At 37.5% G+C, this 22990-nt stretch overlaps 1 protein-coding gene across 1 annotated transcript in view; it reads right to left on the reverse strand.

Annotated features, from left to right (window-relative positions):
• The window catches only part of PRKAR2A (protein kinase cAMP-dependent type II regulatory subunit alpha), a 62353-nt gene that overhangs the window by 19433 nt on the left and 19930 nt on the right, over positions 1 to 22990 (reverse strand). Inside the window, exons 2-3 of the mRNA XM_051788946.1 lie at positions 18637 to 18672; positions 1234 to 1286 (exon numbers count right to left, since the gene is read on the reverse strand). Of these exons, the coding sequence (XP_051644906.1) occupies positions 1234 to 1286; positions 18637 to 18672 (89 nt within the window). The remainder of the gene's footprint in view (positions 1 to 1233; positions 1287 to 18636; positions 18673 to 22990) is intronic.

Below are 22990 nucleotides of genomic sequence, written 5' to 3' on the forward strand. Positions count from 1 at the left end.
TTTCTTTCTAAACTCTGGCTATATTAGTCCCAATATACTTACTGTTGGCATACAGGCAGTTCATAAGATATATGATATATATGAGTCTCAGCCCACCTAACTATTGAAGAAGTATGGTTTTTTCCAACAAAATTACTTAAATAAAGCTTTGCTGTTTGAGATATTTTGCTACTTCTTTCCAATTATAAACTCTCATCAGGTTAAAGGAATTGATACTCACTGTATCATAAAAATGTTTATATGTGTGTTTGTTAGGGGCTAATTATGAAAATATATGTAAAAATATTAATTACCTGACATTCACCACATTAATATTTATTATTTCTGGAATAACAAGGATTCCAAAAATCAGTTACATTAGCAGGTATTTCTAAAAAGTCATTATCTAAAGTTAAGCAGATCTCAGATCCTTATTTTAAAAGAAAACTGAATATTGAGTGAGCAGTCAAGAAAATTAAGACTTTTGATGTATCCAAGTTTACAAATATTTGGATATTTGGACACACTCATAGTCTTTTTTTTATTTTTATATTATAAAAATTATTTATGAAGTATCTTCATTTTTAAGAGAGATTAAATTAGACTTAGATTTTCATTGCAGAAGTGTAGATATCCTTGTGATGGAATCTGGAAAGGAACACCAGAAGTCCAAAGAGAAAACACTGATCATCACCAGCCAGGCTACAGGATTTGCTCTCATAAAACCATCTCTAAAGAAATACAATTGCAGTATCTGGATTCACAATTCCTAGAAATTCCCAGCTTTCGAAACAACAGGTGGCCACAGACTTAAAATATTTCAACCAAGTATTTCTCCTACTCAGGCAGAACTGCTTTGACAAGAAAGGCAGTAAAAAGCATGTGAGGAATTTTAAGCACCCATGAAGAAACAGCTGTGGTAAAGCTTAACTAATTCTTCTCAACAGCATCAGTGCTCTAGGAATTGCCTCAACAAGCCTTTAAGATAATTAAGAAGGAAAATATCCAAAATTTTAAAGATATTAGACTAAAGCACAGCTCTCCAGTCCTTTGAAGTAAAATTATATTAAAGCTGAAGTAACTGATAAAGTGCATGAGACAAGGCTGGCCTTAAATTTCAGAGCAATGTCACTTTGTCAGTGTCACCACACCACACTCAGCACTAAAGGGACAAGTGGTAGGAAAATGCAACGTAGAGACATCTGCCTGTCAATCTGTAGAGAGAACCATGCATGAAATTATTCCCTCACTCACCCTTTGTTCTGTATCTTCTTCCTCTTCATCTGGATTGAAAGCTTCAGCACAAACTTGGAAGAAAAAGAGAGAGGAAATTAGTAAAAAGAAGCAATTACATGAGAACAGCAAGCCAATCAATTTATATACCTTTCTTCTGGATTTTCCTAAAGGAAAAACAAAATAACTTTTTGATTTTATGTCATTATAGTGTCAGAGGCTTAAATCCTATCTGTTCTCTGAGCAGGCACAACATGGCTGTTCTCAGACTCTCATGTAAAAAAATCTCTAATTTACAATGGAAAATAATCTCGCCTAGCAAGTACTCTGAAGCATAGACACAGATTTCCTTTCAATTTGTATCAAAGCATAACAACCTCCATTCAGATTCACTTACAAGCATCTTCTCTAAAATGCAGCAGAAAAATACTGCAGCTACACTGCTTTGTTCTTTACAGTGCAATGTACAGAGCAAAACACACTGGAAAAGAAAAAAGAAAAAGGAGGGATGAGGCACTTGCTCCACCTCAAGTCAGATGTGCAAGTATAGATACTTTGGGAGTTTTCTATTTTTTATATTTTGATACAGAGAAATAATGTTTGCACCAAAATTTACCCAGGAAATGAACAATCAGCTTGACTACAGTATATTCTATGACAAAAATAATATTTAGTCCCTTCTCTCATATGTTCCTAAATCTTACTATATTTGAATCAAATGAACGTCAATTGGTGATTCAAAACCAACTTTAAAAATTACACAAAGTGATCTTTTTAAAATGGATGAGAATATTTGTGGAAAACCACACACGGCAGAACACTGGGCCATGGGTCTGCCAAACATGTCATTATATCTACAGGGCCAACTGGAAGAGGCAATAATGGTGAGCTGCTAAAATTTCAAACAGTTTGATTCTTCAGAAGAAGCTTATCTTCACTTATCTTAACAGTTACACTGTTACACAGTTTTACAATACTAAACACAGACCCTGTGGCTTCCAAAAGCCAACAGTTCTAGCTCAGATTTTCTTATTAATTCATGCACATTTACAGTTCTTGCATGTCAAAGTGATCTGCACATTCTAGCCACCTGTACAGACAATCAGAGAAAGAAGAGTCAGTCCTGTTTTCATCTAGCTGTGCTCTTACTTTAACAAGGGTGGTCTCACTTCTGAGGCTATAGGCCACTTATAAAATTTTACAAGGAAATATAGACAAGCATTTTTCTTTGTACTTTACCCAGCATTCTGACAATACTGAAGACTTGGCAGAATGCCCAGAAGCTCACTGCAATGACATCTAACCCCTGAATGGACTCCAAGTATAAACAAAAATAAGCAGATTTTAAAAAAACCAAAACAAAACTAGAAAGTCCAGAATTCAGCGACTTGCAAATAATTCAAAAATGCACACAGGCTTATTGACCCTGTCATCATGCTTTCAAGAGGACTATAAAAATGGACAAGTCCAGCATAATTTACTAGGAAAGATTTGCTTGGTTTTGTGTGGTTTGGTTTTGGGGTTTTTTCCCTTACCTAAAAGATACAGGTCTTTCCTAGCAAATTGGATTTTAATTCCTTTCTTCCCTGGAGAGAGTGAAGAGACTGGAATATCAAACAAGCATTCCACTTAACAAATCATAATGTAAAAATCCAATCATATAATCATTAGGCATCAGACATTTAAAGAGTAATTATTACTCATACAATAAACCCATTTAACAATACAGAAACAGTATACTGACAGTGTACCTACCACATGCTTTTAGTTTAACAGAGGGATCCACCCACACTTAGGGCAGATACTTTGGAAAGGATAAACAGCATTCTTCCTCAGCTGAAGAAAGGTATAGTCCATCCCACAGTCCAAAAATGGCTGGATTATGGGAAGGTGGATGCCTACAAGCTGCAGAACTTGGACTGATAGGCTGATCCACTTAATATACAATACAAAGGCACTAACAAAGAGAACATTATTAGCATTTTGGTGTGAAAGCTTTCCTCCTCCTTTCATTTTACAGTAAAGATCAAAGTCTATTGTCAAAGCTGTGAATTTTCTAATAAGGAACATTTTCTAAGAAAAAAGGCTCCTTGGTTTGGACAGTACGGTGAAACTGGAGATTAAATAAACTATATTTTTTACAATCAGCATATTTTATGAGGAACTGGAGTACAATTCTCTATTTTGCACTATAATACATACTATAAATGCATTTCTGTACATTTCTAAAAGTACCTGGCATATAAGCACATTCAAGATATGGATCTATGAATTCAGAGGTCATCGTACTTCACTGTATCATTCTATCATTCAAATTCTCAATACTAAGCTGCAAATTTGATTTTGTTCCTTCCCTGTTCCTGCAGGGCAGCTAAAAATGCTTTGGAATTCAGGAAATTCTCTTCAATATTTCCTTGGAAAAACAAGTATAATTACCACAGTTAAAACTAGAGCATCAGAGCAAAACCTTAGATTAAAACAAGCAGCAATCAAAGCAACACAGTTCTCTGCAACTTCAGTAAGAAATGGCTTTGGTTGAGGTTTGTATAGGTAGGTTTCCCCTATTTCATCTTACCCACCATAAGGCCCACATAGGATGTATCCTTCTAGGACTTAGTGCTCTTCCCTTACATATGGAAATTACTTCTGTAGTGCCCATGAGTGGGCACCACAAAAATGTGCCCAACAAAAATGTGGCCAAAATGGCACTTCTTCCCATACTGTCACATAGAAAACCTTCCCATTATACTTTTCATTCTTCAACCTCCTGCTGAGATTTCTTTTTCCATGGAGAAGGATAGGGCAGAAATTTTGGACTTTGGACAACTCTGATTGACAGGACTTTATTTACTTGCAGGCAGAGCTGTACACTTAATATAACATATCTGTTATGGGATGGTTAAAACAGGGGAGAGAGACAAAATTATGATTTCTGACTTCAAGCTTAAATTAATATTGTGATATGCTGGAAATCCCACAGAAAGCTTTTCAGCCTACTCATAACAACTAACAGCATTTTCCAAATACTTTAAAACATGACTAATGCAAAGGAAAAGTAAACATTACATCAAACCCTTCCCATGGTTTATGTCTCAATATGTTCAAGTTTTCTTTCCACTATTTTTAATTGGTAGATCACTTGTGGAAGTCTGTACTGTTGAACACATGACCTGCTGGTATCTGTGTGTCAGCCTTACCTTCAAAATGTTGCATGATATCTGTGCTCAAACAGTGTTGCTTTGTTATTCTTCTGGCTGAAAAGAACCCCTTTAACTACCTAAACTCTGCCAATCCCTGTCAGAAATCTATGGAATTTCAGGACTCCTCAAGGTTATTCATTCGTGGGTTACACTACAGCCATTCCCAAAGAAAAAACATCTGATCTTTCATCTTAATAGAGTGAAAACGTACTTGACCCACTATTTGATACATGACTGCATTCATGTATTAACTATTTCAGTATCCCAACAAAGCAGATACCCCAAGGCAAGCTTCTCCTCACAACATTATCCTGAAGAAATGCACTGGTAGCATTTTTCAAACCCATTGAAATGGCAGTTGGACGGGATCTGTCTCCAAAGGTCATCCAGTTCAACCTCCCCCTCCAAGGGGAGCTATTTGGAATGCTGGATTGGGGTTGACCTGGAAACCTCCCTGGGTGAAGATTGCACATCTCTGCTGACCTGCTCCACAGCCCTCCTGGGGAAGAGGCTTTTCTTAATGTGCCACCTAAAGCTCACAAGTATCTTGATATAAATTGAAGTGGTTTCTGAAATCACACCTTTCCTATGCGAGATTTTGAGCACAACTCTGCCCTTGAGCAAACACTGAGCACGAATCCATCAGTGGAAGTTACACACCAGTGTGACGCACACACAGTTACGTGTTTCCAGTACTACAGCTCTATCAGCTCACATCATGCAGACCAAGCTTCCTTCCAAGTCTACCCACATAGCTCAAATAGCTTTGGAACATAAAAAACAGTTTTCAATTTTAAGAAGCTTTAAGATAGAAAGAAATTCAGCTTTTTAATCCTACCATCTACATTTAGTCTCTTAGCTCCTGCAGCTTCTACAGCGAGTTTAGGTTTCTCTCATGCTGCACCTTCTTTGGCTTTCAAGAACAGGCACATCTGTTAACACTTCTGAAGGCTCAGAAATGACACAGCTCAATCGCTGCTTTGTTATGTAGGTGACAGCATCTGAAAGCAACCAAGATCTTTGTAGTTGCAGCAATGACATCAGCAGTGGATGGTTGAGGGGAAAGCAAGGGGTGGGGAGAGAATGAGAAGTAGCAAGACACCTTTGTTTATGCATGTTTTAATCACTCTCAAAATAATATTGTTCGGCAAAATATGAGTTTTGTCAAGATCAAAGCCCTTGCACTCCGTGCAAATCTGCATAATAGTTGAACATTTAGCTCTGGCAAGCCATCACAGCCTCTGAGAGAAACAGAGCACACCATCCTGGTCCCTGAGAGATCACTGCTTGTTTTCTTCAAAATAGCAGCCAAGAGGCTGAGGCCTGAATACCTTTAGACACATACAAAAGAAAGAAATTAAACTTCCATGTTTTATGTAAGGTGAATGCATTATTAATATTTCTGTTGCTATTGAAACAAGTAGCAAATAGATGCTCTGTCACACTTCCTTTGCATAGCACCTTCTGTACTCTGGAGTGAAATCCTACTTACTCCTCCTTACTTATGAGGATGCATCACCTCCAGCTGATCCTATCAGCCCCAATAATAAAAATCCACCCAGAGTAGTATGTGCAGAACCACTTTTCCAGTTATTTATTCAGGTGACTAATCTTACACTACATGTATTGTGATGTTCTTTGCATTTGAGTTTGTCAAAGCTTCAAACATTTCATACGTCTGTCTCTCAAGAGACAGATGCAAAGCCTCTTCTGGGAGCAATATGCCAGCTGGAAAGGTGACCACTTCCAGGGTCTTGTCATTCCCTCTTTGACAGCTGAGTTGCACTTCAAAATGATGTAGTCAGATGAATTAGAAAGCTTAAACAGCATTTATACATAGGTCTTTGCTGGCATAGCTCAACGTGATTTTCTGCACTTGAGAAACAACTTCAAGTTTCCTCTCACTTCTGTTGCTAGTTAGCTCAGTACTTTTTGTTTCAGAAATTGCACTTTGATTCCCAAGTGAAAGATCTCACCATGTCAAAGCAGACGACAGATTCATACCTCGATCCAGCAAGTGGGAAACAGAACCTGCACCCATCTGCAGCACCTGAACCATTTTCACATTTATGACAGATAGAAAAGCAACACTGGAACCTGAAGAACAGTTAAGCCATCTGCAGGAAAATCAGCTGCTTCAGCCTTCAATTCACTAATGAGAACAGACTGAAATCAAATGTTATTTTTTTTCTCAAAATGAATGTTGTTGCATCAGCCCGAAACTCAGATCTTGAGTCTTATTAGACTGGTCGTTCTATTGTACTTTTAAGTGCCACATGACAACCCCTAGATGCAGGATAACCCAAAGCAGTACCACCTCCTGACTTCATTCTTAATTCTTATAGATGCATAACTAAGACACGACTTACAGTGATCAGGACTTGAGAAAACAGCACCCCCTCAAATTTTGTCAAATACCAATGCAGAATGTTCAACACACACAACCAGTTGCATGGCCACGTATGTCAAATCAAATTTAAGATTTTTCAGTTGAGGAATATTTAGAAATAATGAATTTCAGTAGCAAAGGAAAACAATGGGTTTTTGGTTCTTGAAATGGCTTCAAATGTCATTTAAAGTTAAAAGGAAATTAAAGTAAAATCAATTCGGTTCTTCACAGGCAGCGTCTTTCTGTGTTACAGATTAACTATGAAGATACAAAGTCACTCAGCGTGGCTGTGCCAAACCAGCTCAGTCCAGCCCCGATTACAGGTTCAGGCACAGCTCCACACTTGGTCTCAAAGCTTGCTCAGGCTGGAGAGCTGCACAGATCACTCTGTCAGGCAAAGAAGCCTATGAGACACTGACAGAGCCTGTAAGGCCTTAAACCCCTGCACTGTTTCACCCAGCTCTGTGAAAAGCCAGTGTTGCCTCTCTGCTATTGCACAATGCAGCAAAAGGTGCAAGTGTTCACCTGCCTTACCCTAAGCTTCAGTTTCAGCCCAGACTCAACTTGAAAATGCCCATCTCTGATGTAGGTGATGCTCCTCAAGGCCCACTATTTCAACAGAGTAGTGAAACAGCTCACAGGCAGAGCTTGAAGGGCCCCAGCTCCGCTCACAGCTGCCCCAAGGCACAGTCCTGGATAAATGCCTTTGCCCAGGGAGGCTGGGGCACCTAAGAGATGTGCATGATGTGTTACAGGGCTTGCTATCCTTGCCTTTAGAAAACTTCGTAACCATTCCCTCAGTATGATTATGTACTTTACAGCAGTGTTATCTAAATCAGACTTCTCCAGCTTGTTTTATTTCAATCAAAACAGAAATGCAATACTTCCGGTGACAGTGGCTTGTGACAAAACCATGATGCCACTGTCACACATTCCTATTTCATATTATGTTTCAGTCATGAGTTCAGAACAGACTGCACAATCAATTATAAATGCAACCTTTTATGATAATGTGGGTGTTTCCTTTGCAGGAAATCCAACTTTACATGCACAGACATTTTTTCTCCCAAGAGGCTTTAAGTACAGGCAACACAATAAGCCCTTTAAAATTATGACAACTGTTGACAATCATTGCCATATGTACATTTGTTTTATATATTCTAATGCTTTCTTCAAATGTTCTTATTAAATTCATAGAGATTAATAAAAATATGGTTTTAAGTGTTTCTTTAAAAGTCTTTATCATCAGATGTAGAGTAAAACAATTTAGACAATTCATTACAGCAGAACAGCCATTGAAATGATACAGCAACAAATCAAATTTTTTTTCCACTACAGGAAGATTTGGCAAAGTATTTAAAATTACATTTCCCTAGGGGCAAACAAGAACTTTCATGATGAAAGACCTCGAATAATAAACGGAAAGTAAATAATCACAGTCTCTTAGATTCATATCTTTAGACACATGTAATGAAAGCATTACATGCAGACAATACTGCTTCAACTAGATTTAAAGACAAACATGAAGCACTTTTAACATGATACAATGCATTCCTGTTTAATTATTATTTCTAGGTAGGCTTTGTTAAGCATTGGGGTTTTTGTTGTGTTTTGCTTAACTCCCTCTGCAACACACAGGATCTGGCCTGGAAACTGCCCCAGTGAACTGACTCAGGGACACAGCTCAAGACAAACTCAAGACCACAGCACACCTGGGAACCTGCTCCAGGGATCTATTAGGGAAAGACATTCCCTATCAACTAAGAGGCAAACTGGGCGGGGAAGGTCCTACTGAACTTCAACAAAACTTCAGAAGACAATTCTCAGCCCGCATATCTTTGTTTAAATCCTCCTACTCAGGAGCAATTAAAATAAAAAACTTGTGCCAATGCAGGACTGGGGACAGAATTCTCTTAAGTATTTCTACTCTACCTCTTTGGTATAACCAGATGAATGTGACATTTGCCTTTTTTTTTTTTAACCAACAGCTGTTTATCATTGCATTTGCTTCATGTAGTTGTCTGTTTAGTTATATCGAGGCACAACTTTTACTTAATGCCTTTATGTATGAGTTATGCAAAGTGTTTTAACTTATACTTCCACTTTGCATGCTCATGCATGGTTAAAGGGTCATACCCTCCCACCTCACTCCAGGTGCTGCAAGTAGCCTGTCTCCCGTACAGCTGGAGGAGCTGAGGGACAATATCACCTGATTTCACAGAATCACCTGCAAAACCACAACCAAGGCTCCTGCACTTTTGGTTTCCATGTCTCAATTCACAACAAGAGAGCTCAGCATCCCATCAGACAGTAGTGTGCTCTGGGCCTTGCAGTAAGAGGTGAGTCTGCATGAAAACTAAAACATAAAAAATACCTCGATCACGGTACAGGAATAACTAAAAATATGAAAGTTTTCCATGTGGCTGATCAAGGGAGTTCACAACTCTGCATAGTAACAACCAAACTCATAATATTGTCCTTTCAATCTTAAAACAGTAATTTACAATTTGCTTCTTCTGTTTCCAACTCTCTTTACTACATTTAAACAGAAATCTCAAAACAGCAGCAGGGTATTTTAGAGTTATATACTATTCCACGTGGTGAAGCCTGGGAAATTCATATGAAGCAAGCTTTATTCTTGAAGTTAAGAAATCAGAAGACTGAAATGGATAAACATGCTGCTGACCTTGTTCAAGCCTTCTAAGAGAGCCTTACCGATGAGATAGTCATCCATAAAAAAGGTCTCCCGGAAAACATGATGCTACTACTATTTCAGAGCACCCAGATTCACAATTGTAGAAGCAAGCCTTCTGCTTTAATGATCTTCTGGTTTAGCCCATCACATAACTCTTAACACGTTCCCAAATGTGTTGCGTAAGCAAGGCAGATAAATCCAGAAATTAAGCACCAGTAATGTTTATGTGCCTGATAAACAGAGTGATACTTTCTCTCAGTAAAAAACAGCACAGAGAATGTTCATTTTACATTCAGTTTCCATCAAAACAGCACAAGTTCCAAGAAACGGCTCAAATATACACCCTACTCCAAAAAAAGTCATGTATCTTACAGGCTTTTAGTTGCAAACAGCAGATAGAAGAGATAATCTAGCTGAGGAATAAAAAAGGAAAAGTGTTTTTCCAGTCTAGAAATAAGAAATTTTGTTTCAGTTTCCAGATAAGGCATTATTTGGATTTATACTCGCAATTCTGCTATGTGAATTGCTAAACCTGCAGTAAGGCACATAATACTTTAAAAGAACCTCCAGCATCTTGGGAAAAGTGCACTGAAGCGCTTCTGTGTTAGAGCAGAGCCCTAAAATTTCATTTAGCAATGAAAATCACCCACATCTTTCTGACATCTATCATGATAGAGAACTGAAAGATGTCAGTGTTAGAAGACATTCCTGAAATTAATGGTTCAGCAACTTAGATTTGATTTTTAAAGATTTCTAGAGAACATCCAAATATATTCCCATTACCCTCAATAGAACAAGTAACACCTATTTACCTGGAGCAACAAGGAACAATACAAAACTAGCATAGCTTTGACACACAAGGATTTTGTGCAGAGAAATGATCTGGAAGCCCCCAGGTCCCTGTGCTTGGAAACAACTCCGTCCTTTCCTGGCACACAGGTAAAACAGGAAATGTGGGAACCTACTGTCTGACTCCCTGAAGAAAAACCCAGTAGGTCTCCCCCATTCCTGTGTGGTTGCTGAACAACTCCCATGCCCTGGTGAATGCCAGCCATGGGGAAGGTGTAACTCACTCGATGCAACTCATCTCCTGGATGAGCCAGTTCTGGACTTCAGTGGCTCAAGGAACAAATGGATTCCCTTCACAGGAAATACATTTGAGGTGGGCTGGTAAAAGACTAACATTGAGCAGAACTTCATCACTTGGAACTTGTGTGCTTTATTTCTGATCACTTAGTTTTGTGTTTTTCCATTAGAGAACATTAGTGTGTTTAACAAGATTACGCTCCTTTCTCTCCCACATTTTGGAGACATGGGAAACACACACATTTAGACACACTAATCCATACCAGGTAAGTGCTTCAGGCAGTCAAGTACCCACACACAAGCCACCTCCCAGTCAAGTCCTGATTTAAGTCTCTCTTTAAGTCTCTCTTTAAAAGAGAGCATTTAAAGTGCTCACAGCAGTTCCCGAGGTTGCTTTAGAATTTCCTGTATTTTCATATTGCCATTATATTCCCTGTAGTGAGTGCTTCAGTATTCTAGTAAAGCCTTCCATTATTTGGAGTATGCACAGCCTCATCAAGGTGTTCTGGTGTTAAAAATGACTGAGTGAAGCTTCTAAAAATACATGGGATACCCCTTCATATCTAAATCATGTTTGTTTAAGCTTTTCTGTGCTATATGGACTATTCAACCCATTTCACATTAATCTGAAGTAACAGCAACCTAAACTTGCATGATTGTATTAAGGGCATAAAATCATCTATGACTTTGTCTAAAACTTCATATTAAAAAAGGGATAAAGTGCTGCCTTATATATTCACAAGAAAAAACGCAAATCTCATTTAACTCCCAGGGTCACTCCACAGATGCACATCAATCACAGCACCATATTTTGCACTAGGTATAAAACTGCCCTTTCAGCCTGTATTCTGACAGGCATTTTGAGATTTCCTCTAGTGTGTTTGCTTTCAGTCTCTTGTGCACAACAAACCAAGAAGGAATATTTTTATCTGGGCTTTAATTGCTGAAAACCAGCTTGAATTCAAATAAATAATAATAATTTAAAAAAGCTACTCTCTTTTTCATCTCACAGAAGAAGAAAATTAAATTCTAACCTATCAAAAAGTGAGAGAATTAAATTTTATTTGAACAATCAGCTGAAGGTTGATATTTTCAAAAGCATTTATGTATCTAAAGATAAGGACTAGCATTTCTGTAAGCTTTTTAAAGGTTTTTAATGTAAAACAATTAATGGAAGTTAATCACTAGCACCTTTTGCTACTTGAATACTTTTGAAAAACTGGTCCATACTGCATTAATTGCTTAAAAATGTGCATAGCTATACTTTTGCTCCTGATTAATAAGCACTGATTTCAGTTAAAACATTTGACATCAGAAGAGCAACTTTTCATGGTTATGTGGCACCTAAGCATGAACAATTATTCAGAAAGAATAAATTTAAAAGACAAAAACTGAATGAATTCTACTCCACTGTAGCACTTATGTGCACTGAGTAGACTGGATCAGAATTCATCTGACCAGGTATTGCACTGACTTAAGTTTTAATTAAGGATGCTCACTGTGGTGTATTTCTCTTTATGCCAGAAAAAAAAACCCCCGATCAGAATTACAATTATTCACAACACTGTGAAATCCAAGTAATTGTGAAGTCACGACTGTTAATTTCCAAATATAAGCTTTTCATTATTCACTGGATGTCAATCACATGCCAGGAATTTTTAAATAAGTCCCAATATTGCAAACAGAGAAAACAAGCTTTTTTGGTTTAATGAATAATGATTCAGACACTTTCTTACAGGAGAAGCACCCACACAATTTATCACCACTTTCATCTGTCATCCCACACGCTTGGCTTTTGCTCATATCAACATTTTTCAAAATGAATTAATTATTTTCACTCTAGTTATGATATCAGTTTTGCAATCAGTAAGGCTAGCAAAAAAAAAAAATCACAGAAGCATCAGGTTGCTGATACAGGAAAACTGTTTGTGCCATTTGTACAAATGTGAATTTTTGAACTCAAAAGTCTTTACCATTTATCACCTGCCTGAAAACCTTTCAGCACAAGTTATTATGCCATCAGTTTTGTAAGATGGTGAATAATCAATATAGAAATTCATTAAATAGCTACAAGAGAAGAAATCAGATCATGATTTTCAAGTCATCCTCTGATAGTCAGATAGTCTGATAAGTATAAAGTAAAGAGAATAGCACAGAAAAAGTCACCACTCAGTCTTCCTCCCTTGATGATTTCAAGTGATGAGATTCTACCACTGAAGTATAGATAGTATCCTGCAGGAGAAAACACTCAAAACCACCTCCCAAGAGAAGTGTTGCCTCTTGCTTCACAGCTACTATTTAGATGTCCCAATTTAACAGGATCCCAAGACAGCATTCTTTACCAAATGCTAACATGCTGCGTGGCAATAATTAACATAAAAGCTTTATTAGAAAACCTTAAAGCTGTCATTTTTAAAGGCTACTAAAAAGAATTTACTATGTGTAATATTATCATATCCTGACATCTCAATTTGCAAGGATGTGAAGAAAATTATGTATCTCACTAGAAAACTCAGAGAGATACCAGACTTTAAAGACACATGTGATTTATGAGATGACTGCTAATTTTTGGCAGGAGCCAGACTAATGAAGAGTTCAAGGTAAGGAGTCCCCTCTATTGACAAAATAGGGAAGAATTAGTGACTTGGAAGAACCAACAGTCATACAAGGCTTCTTATGGAAGTTTATGTTATGAGGAAAGAAAAAGCCAGAAACTGTCAGGGAACATCAATTTACAGATTATTAAAATACAAAATTACTCAAATACAACAAAAAAAAACCCAAAACAAACCTCCACAACACCAAAGCATACTGTCATATCAGATTGCTATAGACAAGAGAAACACCAAAAATACTGATTTCGAACCCAACATCTGCTGGGGTCACTGACAATGGGAACTGTCAGTGTCCCACACAGTGCTAATGTTTGCTGTACACAGGAAAACAGGGTTCAGTAACATTTAAACAAAATTATCCTCTACATATGAAACCTTTATTCAGCAATCCTTCCTTGGGGGAGGACTTAGCACCCAGCTCCAGGAACAGCAGATTTGATCCTTCTCATTTCAAGGAGTCTCTGCTGAAAGCTGCTCTTCCAAAGGAATTAACTCAGGCAAGTCTTGTTTATTTGATTACTTTTTATATTAACATGAAAACAGGCACAGATTCTGACAGTCATGTTACTTTACCAGTATAAAAATATTAAGGAAATAACTATCACATATTGATTCCCTAGATTATATAGGTCAATTATTCTGCTTATAGTTGCTGAATGTGAAAACTAATCTCATTCCTATCCCACTGAGGCCAAAGGAAGACTGCAGGAGGGAGTACAGACATATGCAAGAGAGATATATTATACCAGGTCATTGAGACAAACAGAAATAATTAGAGAAAAAAGATTAAAACCTTCTGTCACACGTATATGCTATGGGTGTCACATTTTGTCAGCTTTTTCCTATCCCAAGGAGATATCAGCAAGTCTGCTGGAGAGTGGGTGTTCTGTAGAATGAATTAAAGGTGTCTGGAAAAGGCAGTAAAGAAATCTAGCAAAAAACTTTATTGAAATATGCTAAAACTAAAAGAGAAGAAACTATGCACAAGAGAGACTGTAGTGGGCGTCACACCCTTCATTCCAAAAACACAATTAACTTTCATTCATATCCTACCAGGAGCAAAATTCTCCTCAATGTTACATATTAGTAGTGGGACAATTATCCATGCTCTCCTCCTCTAGTTTTGAAATAGCTTTAATATTATTACTTGAGAAAGGAGGTATCACTGATTTCTCCCATCTCCCTGCACCTTGTAGTCACTAACCAAGGGCTGGGATATTCACTGGTGTGCTCTGCAGTCTCTTGCATTACAGAAAATGAAGTGACTAACAGAATTAAGTTTGTCAGGAGCCCGTATGCCTGGGGAAAGATTAAGGAATGTAATGAAGCAAGTATGAATTCTTGGGAGGAAAGAATTGGATGGTTTTAGGCCATCCAATCCAAGCCTGGGCAGATGGGTTACATTGGCAGAAGGCTCAGACATTGCTAATTCACTTAAAGCAGCAGCAAGACGACTGGTCTGCTGGGTAATCAGCACTGAAATTGCCCATGGCACCACAGTCTGTGGCACTCTATAGTCAGGAGAGTTTCAGATCAGTGAGGTGGTTTTTTCCTTTTTAGTTTCTACATAGGGATGGCTTATGATTTTGCAAACAGGAGTATTTTCATCAAGCCAGGCACCAGCTCATACACAAATCAGAGCTGAGTGACGTTGGGATTTGTGTGCACACCATGGCTCTCAACATGTTACACGGCCAACATGCCACACACAAGCCAGATATTTACTAGATTGATTTCTAGGGGAACGCCAAGCTCTCATTTCTCCTTCTCCCTCCCAGTGTTCCCTGGAAAAGGCTGTTTCTCTTCATGAGAACACTACCACTCTGCACTTCTATAAATAATTCCATGAATGTGATTAGATAAGCCCCCCTTTTCCAGGATGACCCTCCTGCTCAGTCCATGTGGTTTCTCACTATCCCATCCATGGATCCCTGCTTTGCTGGCTGAACCTCCAGCCAGCACAAAAAGCCACGTTTCTCTGGTCAAGGAGCAAATGGGATTCCCTGCAGAGCCTTTACAGCTGCCAAACCATTTGGCAGAATTTAAAGGCACACAAGGCAACACCATCCCTCCCCCTCAGAGAGCACCTCAGCCTGGGGGATGAAATAGCAGCAAATGTTAAAGAAATGGGGAGCACAAATGAGCAGAATGAATCCCTGAGTTCTCAATACTACAGATTTAGTAAAAAGAAGTGGTATGTGAGGCTGTGCTACTACCACTTACAGGATATAAAAGCAGTATCATCACTTTTGGTCAATGATTTGAGAACTGTGGAAATAAAATTAATTCTTCTTTTGGACAAAAAGAATATAGACTAAGTATGTTTTATTGTACAAGGTCAGCTTGACCTTTCTAACAGACTACCATTTGGCAAGCAGTTTTCTTAAGTCCTGATTTGAAGTATTTTACCGTAGTACTGCATAAACTAGAGGTAATCTAATTTGCTCAAGGTTTTCAAGAAGTACAAAAATAAAATTCCTGACCAACAGAGAACTCACATTTTGAGTAAGTCTTATAGAATGACAGCTAAATATTTACAATACTGGCAGTATTTTCCAGAACAGTTTAGAGGTTTCGTAACTAAAAATAAACACTTAAATGAAAATTTAGTAATCATTACAACAGACTTATTCTATGGGTTTATGTATCCCTAGAATTTGCATTAGGTCCACCAAGGGAATCATGATAATCCTGTTATCTGCAGGCAGCTAATCACAACTGACCAGTAGTAAACACTCCAAATTTAAGATTGAGGACATTAATAAAGAAATTTAGAAGTAACTGTTACGTATACAAGAACATAATAAACAATTGTTACTCTCCAAAAACATATCTCTAGTTGAAGAGTTTACCAGAACAACTGTTAACCTGTCCTACACTGTATGTCTAATGTAGTCAATTACTTTATCAACTTCTCCTTTAATTAAAATTATATTTTTCCTTTCATTTTTGACCTAGTGAAAAATGAGAGCAATGCCATAATTCCCTAGGCAGCCAGATTTTAAGTATTTTCTTTTATATTCCCCATGCGAGTTTTTAAACTCTTCTCTGTAAATCTACAATTTTGTGCATGTAAATCTTGACAGCAGCAAGCAACTTAACACTGCTCTTCACTGCCCTTACAAATATACACTGCACTGGAAACACAGCAATCCCTGGTCAGACTGACAAGGGTCAACACAGACTAGCAGAAGGCTCCTCTGAAGAGAAGTCCAGAAAAGAATACACTAAATGCAATTACAAAAAGAATTATGTGACACCTTTTCTTCTCCGTGGTTTGTTCTGCTTTACTTAATTAGTTAAAACCAGAAATGTTTAGATACTACTGAGTAATCTGTAAGGCAATGTTGGTTTGGTATTTGCTGTTTTGTTGGTTTGTAAAGGCAAAACCTATCTTTGTCTTATTATTTTATTATTTGCATTATTTTTATTAATTGCAGAACGAAAAGTTGCTTAAAACCTAAGGCATCTAACAGGGAAATCAAATCAAATCCAGAGCACCAAAACCAGCAAATGAGACACTCATTTTATGCAAGAGATTGTAAAATGTGGTTGCCTGTGATGGCAGGGAGCTGAGTTCAGTGCCCCAGCAGAGCCCTGCCAGTCTTGTTCCTATCTGGGTAACTTCTTGACAGACACAGCAGGTACGGAGTGCAAAAAAACCACCAAACAACTCCCCCCCAGCCCAAACCAGTAGGTTTCTCTACTTTTCCTGCCAAGAGTAGGCAAACAGCATCTCTTTGTGCACACATGGATGCTGTTTGCATCGCCTTTGCATTTTAACAAATCCCACGCTGATCGTGACCTCTGCAGTGTATAGAGAGAGAAACTGGAGAACTTTTCACAATAAAAAAATATTTAACACAAAGTACTAATATATATATATATATTCTATGATTGTTTGTCTCCATGACAATTTTAAGATGAACTGTAAACTCTGAATTATTCTAGCTCTTCCTGAAGCAGCAGCATTATTAAGAAACTAAACAGTCCTCCTTAATATAATTGCACAAGTTAGCAATTCAATTTTACATTTGCTGTTTAGTTGTTCACATTAACCTTTAAACCCCCTTAAATGACTAAACCTGTTTTTTAACTAGGAGCAGCTCAGTACTATGTAAGCACCAATATTACATTTCAGTATTGAAAAGTCAAAAAGATAACAAATGCCTTCTGAATAAAGCTCAATTTTTAACTTTGGAAATAATTTGGCCTTTATTTAAATTTAAATCTGAGATGTATTCAGTTCTCATTTGTATGATTTTACTCCATCAGCAGGTTCCAGGATGGATTAGTTTAATTAGCAGAGAAATTAAAATGTCTTAGGCCCCTCCAGATTAAGATACTCTACAATATATGACTTGCAATATTTACTATCAGAGTATCGAACTCCATTATTCAAGATACAGTTCTGTCCTGCCTAAATTTCTCATGTAATAATAGATCAAAACTACCAGCACTGTAATTTTTTAAGAGTTATGAAATTCTTATTATACTCAGTTACCTATTTGTAGTGGTATAAATACACAATCATACCCTTAATCACACCCAAGCAACCAGCAGCAAAGCAAGTGAACCACATGACTATAAGGACAATTTGCACATAAACATGTATTTATCTTACATTTATTTATATACCACTTATTTATGTAGCATATATATATATATATAAAGTCAACAATGCACCACCATAACTAACATACCCAATAATATGTAAGATCATATACACAGATTTCAAACTGAGTGGACTTGAACTCAAAACTAGAGCTTTCAGTTTCACCAAACAACAACTTCCTAAGCCAGCTAAATGTTAGTTAAATATCTGAAGACAAAAAAAAGGAACACATGCAAAGCAATTCACACTGCACCTCAAATGAAAAAAATAATGCAGTACCTTCTCATCCTCACATAACATTTTGTTCACATGATACTCCTTCAAAAACCAACTTCGAAAAGAATTTGTTGGGAATAACAGCTTCTCATTAAAGCATTTAATATTGGTTGAGATAGAAAACAAACAAATAAAAAGAGTATAATCTGTGTCTCTAGAACAAGTGAACAGCCACTAATTCAACAAATTTAATATCAGTTGCACAAGCCAGGGGCTAAAACAATGCAGAAAGGGGGCACTCCTCCCCCCATATTTTTGTATTCTAACCAGAGATAAAATTCTTAGCAACACGGAAGACTAGGAGATGTGGTACAGCTGAAAAATGCTGCCATTTTTTCATTTTCCTGTAAAATAATTATGGCAAATTATGCTGTGCTGTCTACAGTGAATTAAGAAGCAATTATCATTATTTCAAATAAAACTACTGCAAGAATTATGACAAATAAGGCAGTGATAAGGGTAAGGTAATTTTTAATGCAATTCCTTTAGTCAAATACACATTTAAAAACTATTTCAGAAACTTTAAACTCTCAGAAAAGAAACCATACCTGATACTCTTCTGTTGTATCGGTTAACAACTGGAGCTGAAAAAAAAAAATAAAATCAAAATTACACATTTGTGTTGATTATTACAAAGTCATCATCTTGATTAATCATTATTATTTTTACTACACCAATCCTATACAAATCTCCAAAAAAAATAAAACACTTCAATATAAAGCTTTCATCCATTTACTTGCCAGTCAGTGTTTATTTAACATTAAACCACATATTCCTGAAAGCCATTACATGCTAAGATAGCTGGTAAGAGCCTTGAGGTTCTTTTTTACCTAATTCTGAAAAAAAATACACTTTTACAGAGGTTACTCAGTCTTAACCTACCATCAGTTCCCAGCCTATTTTACTTAGTGTTATTGCACAACATTCCAGCACTTAAGGTTAGCTCTACCTACTTAACATGGATCAAAAGCCAAAGGAACTTACTGCTAATCCCTTCTCTACTCCTACAGAGCACAAGCTGTGTGAGTACCAAGGCAGTGCTCCCATAAGAACTCCAGTCATCTATCCCTGACCAAGGCTGTCTTCCATAAGGGATTTAAATTGAAAAATTCTGAGATGGATAATCCATTGCTCCTTTGTTCGTGCTGTTGGCTGTACAAGGTACTTGAACTTTAGTTTGGGATGAATGTCCTGACTTTCACTGTTCACATACATTTTGACATCAGGCCAAGCTTCAGCAAACAGCATCTTTGTCCCTTTCACTGTGACCAAGTTACTGCCTTCGTGAGCTGCTTCAGTCTCAACACAAAAACCAGTTAACCTGTAAAGCTTCACCCAGAACAAAACCAAAGCTTTCTGCTCTCCTTCATCAACCAAATTAACAACCAAGGTAATTTTATTCTGAGTGCTTCATGCTTTCCCAATTCTCTTCCTTTTGATGGATAGTTCTATTTTTCCTGATAAAACCAATGAACTTTTTATTCCATTCTTTAAACATTCAAGAATTAGATGAGCCCTTATACCCCATCAAAGCACACGCATCACAGAGCCAGATGTATTAAACCCACGCTACTAAAATCGTAATGACCCCATCATGTCTTAGAAGTTACAAACTCTTGAGTATCTTGGCACCACCAGAATATGAAGAACAATGCTTTCTTAGCAAATACACAAGAACTCAGCTTCTCTGGAGCACTTAGAACCACCTTGCATCTACGTGAAAACACATAAGTGAGAAAAATAAGAACAAAATTATTATTGTGTATTCTTTTGTAATGATAAAGGAAATCAGAAGAAGCTGGGGTGGGGGGAATAATCAGGGTAACTTCATAGAGTTTTCAGCCAAACCTACCCACAAGGAGACAATGTTTAGCTTCACAAGAAGCTCAGGATTAAAAGCAAGATTATTCTGAATTTTACAATTTAGATCTAGATCTGAACTTCTATAACATGACATAACCCCTATAAAAATAACCCTGATGCAGTGTTTCATACATCAAGCTTGAAGAGGTTCAAAAACACTGAATAATAAACCTGAGAATTCAGGCAACTTTATCTTCAAACCTTTAAGCAATTTTTGACAGCAGCAACCCTTCCTGCAAATAAGGGTAGCATAAATCTCACTTGCCAAAGGACACCAGGGATGTGAGAACTTTCTCTCACCTTAAAGGGAGACAGGCATTGGGAACACAGATCCATTCAGGTTTATTAAACGAACAAACTTGTGCAACTCCCTGAAATTAAAGTGTTTATATATTTTGCCCTGTTCTTAACTTTTCCACGTGGGTCTGTCTGTGGTCACCAGTGGTGACACAAAACTGCTTTGGACATCAATGTGCCCTGCAACGGTACATTCAGTCTTATCAGTAGTTTAGTGAGCCAATTTCAGTGAGCATTAAAGTTGGCAAATTGGGACCTCAAGAAACAGGAACACTCACCACTTTTGTCCAGAGACACAGCCAAGAGCCTACCAGTTCTCAGGTATTGAAGAACAAGAGGAACAAAGCCAATTACTTCAGTTTCCACCACCAAGTGATTTTTTACAAGAGAAATACTCAATTCAAAACAGAATTTGATGTTTGCTGCACAAGCACCTCATCAAGGTCATAACAGTTTCAAGTAAATGTTTAACTCCTCGCATACATGGATTCAGATACTGTTAATCAACACCGTTAGTAAGCAAAAACATTGTTTCACACTCTATCTGCCACATGCAGAGATTCTTCCCTACTTCATGATTCCTACACCCATTTCTTACTCACGTTTAACATTTTAGTGTCTTTAAGCAGAATTAATATACTACGGAAAACTCTGACGTACTTTGGGTAACAGAAAAAAATCCACTTTTCAAAGACTATGTCTTCTTTTAGAATCTTGATTATTTTATCCCATAGCAGGGTTCAGTGTCATCAAAACTGCATCAAGTTTTCCAGTGTTAAAAATGAGAAAAACACATAACCTTTTAAGGACAGTTAAGAGAGCACTATTATTCTGCCTCCACAAAGCTTTTAAGATTAAAATGATAGTTTGCATTTCTTACACCAGTGACAGTTTTAACATGTATAAAATTCCAGGTTCACTTTTATATGTTGTCAGAAGATGACTATTTTTATGCTAAAGAGAAAATCTGACATTTCCTACTAGAGAAGATTAGGGTTGGTTTTTTTTCCTTCTGGCATACCAATGAAAAGCTCTCTTTGCTTATGACTATTTTCAGTATTGCAGTCACTATAGCCACTCCTCTGGCATCCTTGTTTTTATCACTAGAAGTACATGGAGAAAAGCTTGGAATCAAGGACTGCTAAGAGAACAGCTCCTGAAGGTCCCACATACATCTACATTAGTCTGTGGACAGATTCCAGAAAACTAGATGGGGCGGAAGGGAATAATACATTTACAGTAAACACAGCCTATCTCTTAGACTGAGCTCTAAAGGGCATCTAATTTAAAGCAATAATGAGGGACACACCAATAACAACCTCTTAGACCAGCACAGCCACCACAGCAACCTCTGCCTACACGGTGATGGGAATCCTGAGAATCCAGCACATCAACCTGGTACCACTCACCAGACCTGGGATCTACAAAAACAAGATGAAATTGCTTTGAAACAGGAAACATTTCATTTTTTGTACCTCCAGTTAGAACTGGAACTGAATTCCCTCCCTGCACACCAGTGGGACATGGCTCAGGTTGAACAATGGGCCATGTCTCTGGTAATAACATGACTGTTATTATACGTTAATTGCAGAGACTATAATGAGATTAAAAGATTTTGCTGTGAGATGATTGCATTGTAAGCTCTCCGTTATGTCAGAACCTCAGGTGCAGCAATATTCAAGTCCAAAATGTCTCATACCTTTGGCACAGCTCCTGCTTTTACTTGGCTCATGGGAACCAAGACACAGTAATTGGGTAAACACAACAAAAACTGAGTTAAATTAAACCATTGTACCAGAAGAGAGTAAAACGGCCCAATTTCCTCTCTGGCAGCCAAAGGCAAGTGACTCTGGCAGTGGAAAGGCAGATCAAGCTGTGCATTCCACAGTTTTGCCAGAACTGACTCAGGGCAGTGATCCTACTCCACTGTTCAAGAAAAATGAGAAATGTCTCCTGAACATGTCTGTGTTCTCTGCACTGTCCTGAGGCACAGACTGAATTAAGTACTAGGTAGGAACACTTAACGGGTTGTTTCAGATGAAAAAACCCTGCTTCCTCAAAGCAAAGGTATGTCATTACATTTATTTAATAAAAAATTATTTGAATAATTTGCATAAATAAACCAGTACAGTACATATCATTACTTAAATTCACAAATGTACCTTACATCAAAGAGCGGTACTGCTACAGAGCTGTACTATTACTCATTAGTGCCTCCATTCCATTGGCTTCTCTCACTTGAAATATTAGGGATGTATATTTCTGAATCACAGAATGGGATTTTAAAATTTTTTTTAAATACTTTCAAAAAGTAACAAAATAGGAATTTCTTCAGTATTTTTCAGTTTGCTTGGGCATTGAGATTTACTTTGAAGTAACTGATGCTGGATTTTGGCTCACTAAGCTTAAACTTACAGGAGTTCTGATTATGCCTACAGGTAGGTGTAAAACTCAGCCTCACAGGTGAAAAATGGACACAGATATTACCTTTTTTTACACCTGCTTTCAAACCAAACCAACGATTAAAGTGTTTAAAGGTAAACAAGTGACAGTAAAATCATTCTTTACGGTCAGACCTAAAAGCATGCTTTTCCTACAGTGCGTGGGCTCCCTTCTCTGACAGTGACTTTGAAAAGTGACTAGTAAAAAAAAACACCATCAGCCTTTTTCCAGTGTACACTACTACCATCACAGGGAAAGCTGCTTCTCCACACTACTCATAAGCCTGAAATGAACAGAAGT

This window comes from Manacus candei, unplaced genomic scaffold (genome assembly GCF_025592945.1).
Source record: "Manacus candei isolate 608988 ecotype Guabito, Panama unplaced genomic scaffold, ASM2559294v1 h1tg000025l, whole genome shotgun sequence".
NCBI lineage: Eukaryota > Metazoa > Chordata > Aves > Passeriformes > Pipridae > Manacus > Manacus candei.